This window comes from Anabas testudineus, chromosome 16 (genome assembly GCF_900324465.2).
Source record: "Anabas testudineus chromosome 16, fAnaTes1.2, whole genome shotgun sequence".
Lineage (NCBI taxonomy): Eukaryota > Metazoa > Chordata > Actinopteri > Anabantiformes > Anabantidae > Anabas > Anabas testudineus.
In genome coordinates this window covers 9,618,609-9,628,964 of record NC_046625.1, presented here as the reverse complement: position 1 = coordinate 9,628,964, position 10,356 = coordinate 9,618,609, and the positions used below count along the sequence as shown (strand labels likewise).

At 38.5% G+C, this 10,356-nt stretch overlaps 2 protein-coding genes across 2 annotated transcripts; both read right to left on the bottom strand.

Annotated features, from left to right (window-relative positions):
* Window positions 1–579: 579 nt before the first annotated feature.
* Window positions 580–2,349, bottom strand: LOC113169316 (glutathione S-transferase kappa 1-like). The gene is made up of 7 exons (XM_026370642.1): window positions 2,154–2,349; window positions 1,987–2,068; window positions 1,752–1,880; window positions 1,371–1,516; window positions 1,156–1,272; window positions 975–1,068; window positions 580–794 (listed from the first exon to the last, which is right to left on the bottom strand). Exons 1-7 carry the CDS (start codon window positions 2,220–2,222, stop codon window positions 745–747), a joined length of 687 nt encoding a protein of 228 aa, XP_026226427.1. The 5' UTR covers window positions 2,223–2,349; the 3' UTR covers window positions 580–744.
* Window positions 2,350–3,663: 1,314 nt separating this feature from the next.
* LOC113169317 (glutathione S-transferase kappa 1-like) lies at window positions 3,664–5,283 on the bottom strand. Its single transcript, XM_026370643.1, has 7 exons — window positions 5,210–5,283; window positions 5,036–5,117; window positions 4,824–4,952; window positions 4,432–4,577; window positions 4,238–4,354; window positions 4,057–4,150; window positions 3,664–3,886 (listed from the first exon to the last, which is right to left on the bottom strand). Exons 1-7 carry the CDS (start codon window positions 5,276–5,278, stop codon window positions 3,837–3,839), a joined length of 687 nt encoding a protein of 228 aa, XP_026226428.1. The 5' UTR covers window positions 5,279–5,283; the 3' UTR covers window positions 3,664–3,836.
* Window positions 5,284–10,356: the final 5,073 nt, after the last annotated feature.

The window sequence follows — 10,356 nt, the reverse complement described above, 5'->3', positions numbered from 1 at the left end:
AAGGTCTATATGGGGCAAGGCATCATGTTTAAATGTCAGTAAATTAACATATTCACTAATTAGTAATATAAATAAATACATTTCCATCTCAATCAAATCTTTTAGCTATGTGCAGTGTGTTCTAAATTAGTTTGTTTCCATGTTATGCTGTGACATTTAAATCTTATTTACTTTTATTTTAACCAACCATTCATTATCTACTGTATCCTGTATTATCTACTGGATCTGCAGTGGAACTTATCTCAGCTCATACTGCAGAAGAAGAGGGTTACACCTTGGTCAAGCAAAAGGCAAACACAAACCAACATTCAAATCTACGAGGAGATCAGTTTCCAGTTGACCTGGCCTCCATGTATTTGGACTGTGGGAGGAACCCCATACTTATAGGTCTCTGCTTGACTTCCTGCTGCTGGGTTTAAACTCAGGACCTTAGTGCTGTGAGGAAACCACTGAGCCAAAGATGTTTGATGCGTCAAAATGTATTTCACATTACACTAAGAGGCTGAAGTAAAACTGATATAATACTTAATTTAACAATTAGTCTACTGACTTTGAAGTCACATAAGTAATACTGCAATGGAATGTTAAATCATTTACACTATTTATTTGTTATTCTGATCTGATGAGATTTCTTTCATTGAGCACAGCATTGAAAAAGTGGTTTTAGAATGATGCATTAATTATTATCATTGACATTCAAATTCAGTTAGAGCACAACAACAGCATCTGAAGACGGCTTTCATCTCACAGCTTGGCAGTTGATTTCTCAGGTTCAGGTCCGAGCCACTTCTCTCCTAAAGCAGAGAATAAAATGAGACTGATTGAATCGCTAAGTAGATTATGTTATCAAATTTTATCCGTAACAACAGCACAATTAAAACTATGACAAATGTTTTATTTTTTTATGTTTATATGGTCACTTTCACATTGTGTGTGAGTGTTTATCAGTGTTATCATAGCAGTAGTTTTCTCACCAATGCAATGGGCCATGAGCTCAAATCTGTCAGATCCAAAAAACATCTCTTTCTTGCCATTTACATGACACACCATCATGGGCAAGCCAAACGCCTGGGGAAAGGCAACAGGAGACATTTTGTTCATTACATTGTAATGGCTCTTGCCTGAATCCACAAAAATAACTGAAGGACAACTGACCCCATAGTCAAGTGCTTCCTGTGTTGTTTTTTTCAGCTTGTCTTTAATTTCATGTGTGTTGGACAGCTCCAGCAGTTCCTTAATGTCGCTGTCAGACAACCCTACTTCCATCGCTGCCTTAAAAAAAAAAAAAAAAAAAAAAAAAAGAGGCGTGACAAAGTTAAATTATGACTTCTTTAACATTTTAAATCCAACCAGGCCAGATAAGTTGTTACCTCAGATAGTGATGCAGGTTGAGTAATGTCTTTGTCTTCACTCCAGATTCTTCTCCACAGCTCCCGGGACACCTGCTCCACCTGCTTGTCTCCACCCTTATCCCTCTCTTGCACTGCTACTAAAAATCGCATTGCAGACAAGGAGCCTGTGATAAGACCAAAAAAGAAAAAGGAGATGATCTGAAATTTGCAGTGAGGTTAACATTGTACTCTAAATACAAAGAGCATGTACTTCAGTACTTGAATTGAATGAAAAAATTAAATGTACTTCTACCTGTAGTTGTTTATGTGTTGTAGTTGCACTTTTACTTGAGTATTGCGTTTGTGCACTGTCTGCACCTCTGGCACTGACCCAGCAGATCCTGTTCCTCCAGTACCTACCTTTTTGGAACATGGCCTCGAAAGGGTCAGATGGAGGATGCAGGGGAATAGCAAAATACTCTCTCAAGCGGCTCAGATCCTTGTTCATGTACTTGAATTTGTTTGGAACCACAGCAGGAGGCTTGTTGCCTGGCACGACAAATAAACTGTAAATGAACAATGATCGTCATAACAGCGGATATGAACACACAACATGTTCTACAAGTGTTTACACAGGTGCCAAATCTTTATTTACCTGCTCCTTGCATGATGCCACCCAGGAAAGCAGGGCGCAGTTTGAGATCGATGTTCCACACGTTTCTGTAGCGGCACATAATCTGTAACCACATATGATCTGTTTAAAGCTGGATTTCAAAACATGTCTGATGTTGTGTCATTGGAAATGACATAAAAGGCTCAAACCTCAAAGCCAAGCCAGGAGTACGGTGAAACCACATCGTAGAACAACTCGACCACCTTCCTAGAAGTCATCTTCGAAACTGAGGGACCAGTAGCACTTTAAATCAAATTAAAATCGTTTAAATAATCCAGAAGGTGAAGTGCAACTGTTCGCAACTCTTCACTGCTACTGTGGGAGCTGGTGAAAGGTCAAAGTTCGACCTGACGCACAGCTGCTCGCTCTTATTTACATCGAAGCCAGTGATTTTTTTTTTTCATTTTACTGTTAGATTTTAACAAAAATCCAAACAGTTTGTTTACATGCATTTCTACGGTTGTTACAATTCCGTTGAATCACAAAAGTTTTAGCGTTAAGTTAGCGACGAGCTAACTAGCTAGATCTGCAAGTCATACGGATGGGCTCGGTAACAATGTCTAACGACCATTAACGAACCAAACATGGCGTCACCTCAGCTGGAAAAACTGCAGATCGACGCATATTCTTCTTCTACGACGTCGTGTTTTGCTTCTTCTTCTTCTTCTTTTTTTTTCTTCTTGATTTTATAAGCGGTTAAAAAGTATAAAAACAGTTCATATGTGTATTTCACCACCTGCTGGACTGAAGTATGAGCAGTGCTGACAGTAAAATATACTGCATTTTTGAAGTATAAAATTAAATTCCCATTTCTACTCCAATACATTTCAGAAAGGAACATTTGATTGTATTGCGATTATATATTTCTATCTATAATGTGATTATAATAAGGATTATTCAACAGCTAATGTTATTAACTGTTTTTTTTTCTTATTGGATAATTTTATAGATAAATAAACTACATTTGTGCTCTTTTAGTTGCATTTGCTGACCGTTCGGTCCCTGTCCAGCTGTGTTACAGTACCAACATGTAGTAGCCTACTTCATGTTTATTTACAGATGCATTTCTCTTACGTCATCATGGCAGTATTATTTCAAATTTTTTTATTTTGCACATGACCTTTAATTCTTATTAAAGGTTTACACAGTTGAACTTATATATTTTACTGTTGAGGTAGTTTTTTCTGACTAACTATAGAGTGTATTTATTCATTCCTAGATGTCGTAGACAACATGCGATATGTCTAGTTATATTTGAGACGGTCAATTCAGACAGATGCCAAGGTCGGTAAAGTGACTGTTTACACGTCACCCGTATCTCTCAGGCTTTCAGGCTGTTTTTACGCACGGTGACAATGCGCCACATAGACCTTTGCACAGACATCGGTGAAGTTTGTTGGCTCGCTCTGGATTCCACAATCTAAAAAAAGAACTTTTCAGATGGCATTATACTTTTATACAGCTTAATGTATACTCTCACTTTAGTAATCATCACGATTTGCTCCACACACTCCACCCCCAACTAAATATAAATGCTACTTTTTATTTATTCATTCGTAGTCTAAACAATCCCATTCCTTTGTTCACTTTGTGTTTCCAAATAAAAGTCTACCAGGAATTGATCAACTTTTTTATTTTTAATTGGCACATAATTAGTACTACAACGATATGTTTCACTCTTCATATATTATTATGATGCATTGGAAATCTACAGTTTCATTTCATTAGGCACGGCATTAAAAATACGGTTTTAAAGTATAACAGAAAATCAAACACATCAGTCATCATCAACAAGGTTTCAATAAGAAAGAAGAATGTGTGAGCGCCACATCTCACATACTGGCAGCTGCTTTCACAGGTTGAGGTCCGAGCCACTTCTCTCCTGAAGCAGAGAATAAAATGAGTTGTTATTTGACTGACTGAGTCGCTAATTAGATTGTGTTATAACATTTTTATCTGTAACAACAGCACAATCAAAACTATGTCATGTGTATTTTTTATCTTTATATGGTCACTTTAACATTGTGTGTTACATAGCAGTAGTTTTCTCACCAATACAATGAGCCATGACCTCAAATCTGTCAGATCCAAAAAACATATCCTGCTTGCCGTTTACATGACACACCATCATGGGCAAGCCAAACGCCTGGGGAAAGGCAACAGGAGACATTTTGTTCATTACATTGTAATGACTCTTGCCTGAATTTACAAAGAGAACTGAAGGACAACTGACCCCGTAGTCAAGTGCAGCCTGTGTTGTGTTTTTCAGCTTGTCTTTAATTTCATCTGTGTCGGACAGCTCCAGCAGTTCCTTAATGTCGCTGTCAGACAGTCCTGCTTTCACCGCTGCCTGAAAAAAGAGGCGTGATAAAGCTGAATTATGATACTTAAACATTTTAAATCCAACCAGACCAGATAAGTTGATACCTCAGATAGAGATGCAGGTTGAGTAATGTCTTTGTCTTCACTCCAGATTCTTCTCCACAGCTCCCGGGACACCTGCTCCACCTGCTTGTCTCCACCATTCTCCCTCTCTTGCACTGCTACTACAAATCGCATTGCAGACAAGGAGCCTGTGATAAGACCAAAAAGAAAAAGGAGATGAGACTGAAACTTGCTCAGAAAGAATAGTAGTAGTAGGCCTATTACTGCCTTATGCGAGGCTAGATCACATTTACATGAGGTTTCAGCCAAACAGCCATCAGTTTACTTACATAAAATCAATTAAGTAATTAACTGTAGCAACACTAGTCAAAATGGACTTTAAAGATATTCACTGACGCCAGCATTTCTGTACAGCGCATCGGTTTCCTACATACCTTTTTGGAACATGACCTTGAAGGCATCCGACGGAGGATGCAAAGGAACACCAAAATAATCTCTGGAGCGCATCAGTTCCGTGGTTATGTACTTAAATTTTTTTGGAACCACAACAGGGGGCTTGTTTTCTGTTATAAACAGAAGTAATCTGTATATGAATATTGACAGTAATAATAGTGGAATTGGCACTAAATAGTGCGTCTTTATTTACCTGCTCCTTGGATGATGGCACCCAGCAAAGCAGGACGCAGTTTGAGATCTATGTTCCACACGTTTCTGTAGCGGCACATAATCTGTAACCACAAATGATCTGTTTAAAGCTTCATTTTGAAACATGCTTGCAATTGTGCATTTAATTTTTTTTTTTTTTTTTAAAGACACAAACCTCAAAGCCAACCCAGGCGTACGGAGACACCACATCGTAGAACAACTCCACCACTTTCCTAGAAGTCATCTTCGGGTCTGAGGGATCAGTGGCACTTTAAACCTAATTAAAAAATGTCTAAATAACCTAGAAAGCGGAGTGCAACTGTTTGCAATTTCACTGCTACTGTAGGAGCTAGTGAAATGTCAGAGTTCAACAAACCTGGCGCACAGCTGTCTGCTCTAATTTATATCAGTTCTTCGAAGCCAGCGACATCTGGTTTTGGTATCTGGGATCAGTAACGTTCAAACTATCTCTTGAATGAACATTAAAGTTACGTGAATAGCTCAGAATAGGCAACAACACAAAGTGTGGCTCAGTTTAAGTACTTGGCCGCTTTGTGTTATTTATATTACAGAACTCCCTAATACGGAGCGTCCTATATGTATACGTCTATGTCACACTGATTTATGTCCTGAGCTTTTTTATTTTTTATTTTTTTGCTTTACCTCGAAAGACCTTTGCAGAAGTTCGCCATACATTTACGCAACTTTATTCTGAGAGAGCCCCTGTCGTGCAGATGGGGTGTGAATTACAGCTGGGGTGACGCTAGTTGCACATATATGTTCAATTTGTAACATAATATTAATACCATATCCTCTCCACACATCTATTATTAGCAGCTACTAAATGTAACAGCTGGAGCCCCTATCATCTGAGTGAAAGGCACCTTGATCAGGTCACTGTAGGTCTTAAATATGTAGTTTGTTGTACATTTACTTAATTTTAGACCGGTTATATTGGTGCTCAAGCACACGGCACTCCCCCAGAAAGTTGAATTATTACTATTAATTACCATTACCGATGTTGGCATACTTCCCTGTTTGTTAGTCTTTTTAAAACCAGGTGTCGCGCCAAGAAGTGACTCAGACGCAGGAGCGCGCACAGTATCTCCGCTTAATGCATCTCCGTGGAAATAGCGATGATATGTCTTTGTAGAATATGAAGGTTTGAGGAAATATTAACTAAATAAGCGCAACAACAGTCAGAGGAACTCGATGTCATGTAAAATGCTTTGAAGCAGTCCTCTGTTGTAACTGTGTTGTATTTAAGTTAATTTAATTCAGTTCAATTAAATTGTATTCGCATAGCGTCAAATCGCAACCTTTACAAAATATAACTGTGTACAGAATTGTTTAGAAAACCCAACAAGTGACTTGAGCAAGCATTAGGCAACATTGGAGAGGAAAAGAAAGAAACCTCCAGAAGGGCCAGCTCAGGGTGGGCGGCCATGTGCCAAGACCGGTTGGGTCGTGGAGTGAAAAGGGGAGAGAGAACACCATGCAACAAAAACAAGTACACTTGGGAAGGTCAGTGGGGCCAGTAACTGCACACTGAAGATTTACTGTTTGATGACAGGGATACCTGAAAAAAAAGGGGAGAGAGAGAAAGAGAGAGAGAGAGAGAGAGAGAGAGAGAGAGAGAGAGGAGGAAGCACAACTACAGGAGAGAGAATAGACAGAGTTAATGACGTTTGAATGGATAGAGGAGAGGAGAGGGAAGAGGAACTTAGTGTGTTAGTAGATGTCCCCCAGCAACTCAAACTATAAGCTGCATAAAAATGTAAAGTTTTAAGTATGGTCTCAAATGTAGAGAAGGTGTCTGCCTCCTGAATCTGAACTGGGAGCTGCAGCAGGAGAGGAGCTTGATAGCTAAAGGCTCAGCTTCATTTTCTACATATGGAAACTCTGGGGACCACAAATAGACTTGCACTCTAAAAATGAAGTGGTCTGCTTGGAAAATATGAAACTATAACGTCTTTAAGAAATGATGGAGTGCTAAAGAAATGATTAAGAGCTTTATATGTTATATAACAAACTCAGGGATTTTACAGGGAGCTAATGGAGAGAAGCTAACTAGGAGAAATATGATCTCTCTGATTCCAGTCAAAACTCTGGCTGCAGCCTTTTGGATTAACTGGAGGCTTTTTTAAGAGTTATTGGGAATATTAATAGTGAATTACAATAGTCCAGTCTGGATGTAACAAATGCATGGACTAGTTTTTCACCTTGAGATAGGATGCTCCTAATTTTAGCAATAGTCATCAGGTTAAAGAGGGCAGTTGAAGAGATTTATTTTATGTATGATGTAAAGGAGATATCCAGGTCAAAGATAACCCCTCACAGTGTTACTTGAAGTCCATGTTATGTCCAGGGTATCTAGGGTAGCAATATGATGAGACACTTCTCTGAGGTCTTTTAGGACCAAACAATATAACCTTACACAATGTCTGCTTTAAGATACGATTTGTAAACTGTACTGTGGAGCTAGTGTCCTGTGATTCACTACCTTCTTTTTCAGAGGGGCAATAGTATTGAGTACTCTTCGGAGTGAGGCTGCAGTATTATCAACAAGATAGTCGACTTGTGCTGCAATAAGATTATTTTGATTGCCCTCCTCTGTGTTGGTGCATTGCTCTAAAATATAATATCGAACCAGTCCCTTAGATTTGTCAACAGCGTTTTTAGATAAACATCTAGTGTGGTCAAATGTTTTCATAGGTGAAGTCAAGTTCAGTATAGTAAATTCAAACGTTGTTAAAAAAATGTTTAGATAAAAGAAGGTTTTGGGTAAAAACTATTAAATGATCAATTTTAACACTGGGGGTGTGATTAAAACAGTGAGTGGGTTTATTGACATTTTGAGTAAAGTCAATGGAGTCTAATAGTGAATTAAATGCAGTGTTGAGACATATACTTGGATATTAAAGTCACCCTCTATAATGACTATCTGCACTAGAAAGTCTGAGTCTGAGCTCCCTCTTGTGACCGTGTGGAGATGTAACATGGGTTATTACATTTGTGGTGTAGTGGTAAATGGTATAATGTTATCTCACATGTAAATGAGCTAGGTTTAGTTTTTCTTTTATTATCAAAAGCCATTGTGACCTTTGTGTTTATTTATTTATGTTATGTTGTTTCAAATTCCAGGTAACCACACACACTTATATATAATCACAAACTCACATCCATGCATCGTTTGTAGACTCTGGTTACTGGATGTTGCACTTGTTGCACTGTTGAACTGCTGTGGAGGAAAATAAATGATAGAACATAACCTGGAGGTGTCTGCCTACAGCAGGCCAGATAGGTTGATACCTCAGATAGTGATGCAGGTTGAGTAATGTCTTTGTCTTCACTCCAGATTCTTCTCCACAGCTCCTGGTACACCTGCTCCACCTGCTTGTCTCCACCCTTCTCCCTCTCAAATCGCATTGCAAACAAGGAGCCTGGGATAAGATCACAGAAAAGAAGATGACCTGACACTTGCAAACTGGTTAATTTCTAATAATATCAATAACAGTAACGAAGTGTTATGAAGGGCTAGATTTAATGTACAGCCAAAATGCAGAGAGTTTAGTGACACAAAAGATAAACTAAAGCATCAAGATTTGACATTTGTGGAGCTACAACTATCAAATATTTGGCACAACTACTTGGAAAAGTAGTTGTGCCTTTCCTAAGACTAGACTTAAAACTTTCCTTTTTTATAAAGCTTATAGTTAGAGATGGATCAGGTGACTCTGAACCATCTCTTAGTTATGCTGATATAGGTTATTCTGCTGGGGGACCTCTACTGATAAACTGAGCTCCTCTCCTCTCTCCTTTCTCCTGTATCAATGCAAATGCCACCATTGCATGTCATTAACTTTGTGTCTTCTCTCTCTTTTAGTTGTGTTTCCTCCTCTCTGTCTCCCTCTCTCTGTACTTTTCTGCAGGTATCCTCGGCCTGGAGCTGTACATCTCCAGAATCCAGTTCATCTGCCCAATGTTCTTGATGCTTGTTGTTGTCTTTATTGCCTACTGTTCTTTTCTCTCTTCTCTTTCCACTCACCCCAACCGGTCAAGGCAGATGGCCGCCCACTATGAGCCTGGTTCTGCTGGAGGTTTCTTCCTCTAAAGGGAGTTTTTCCTCTCCACTGTTGCCTAAAGCTTGCTCAAATGGGATTGTTGGGTTTTCTCTATAATTTTTTGTATAAATATTTTCTGTAAGGTCTTAAACCTTACACTGTAAAGTGCCTTGAGATAACTTCTGTTGTAAATTGGCGCTATACAAATAAAATTGAATTGAATTGAATTGAAAAATATATCAAACATGGCTGATTGCTTGTCTGTCAACTGTTTAGCAGAAGAAAAGCAGCTTTTACTAATAATCTTTATTCATCTCTCATGCACTCAGCTCGACATGAAACCAAAGTAAAAGCTTCTTAATATGCAAAAGCCACCTCAGTCGGTAGATGTGTTAAATTATTTCCTGTTATTCCAAGCTTTTCTATCTTTTTGCCTGGTGCTTAATAACTTTGCAGAACTCCTCAATGACGTCTCTGTCTTTTCCTGACTCTCTGCATGAAGGTATCTTTATAAAAAATCATTAGTGATGAATCGACGTCATTCATGAATCAATTACAGAATCAAATAACGTGCAAAAATTTAAAAACATGTCAAACCGTAGATGAATCACAAAAAGCTTAATAAAAACACATTTTTCTAACGTAGTACAATAAAGTTAGATTTCTTTACAAATGCAAACAAGGACGTTTACCAACCTTGTTTCCACTTCAACGGGAGCTGAACAACCAAAAACCGCCTGTCCTTCATCTCTGTGAGCTAATCTTTCCTTTCTAATTTTAGTTTTTTATATTTTCATTATCATCAGTTTTCCCGTTTTCTGCAGACATCAGCAGCCCTTTCAAAATAAACTTCCGTTTTTAACAGGTAGTAAAAAAAGTCAAATTAAATTTACCTAAAAGCAAAACCTTAAACATGTTACGTGTTGACTGTGCAGTGTATGGAGGTAATTTACAAACTGCACTAGTGAAAATGTAGGCTACTTTAAAGCTATTCATAGCAGCTCAGTAGAGAACACCCCGTTCCCACATACCTTTGTGGAACATCACATTAGAATGGTCAGCTGGAGGATGCAAAGGAAAACCAAAATAGTTTCTGGAGCGCATCAGTTCACTGATCATGCATTTCAACTTATATGGTTTTGCAGAAAGTGCTGTAAACAGCATATAAACAATAACAGTAGGCTACGAAGCAAAAGGTCAGTGGTTCGATTCCCGGTTGCTCTTTGAGATCTATGCTCCACACGTTTCTGGCACATAA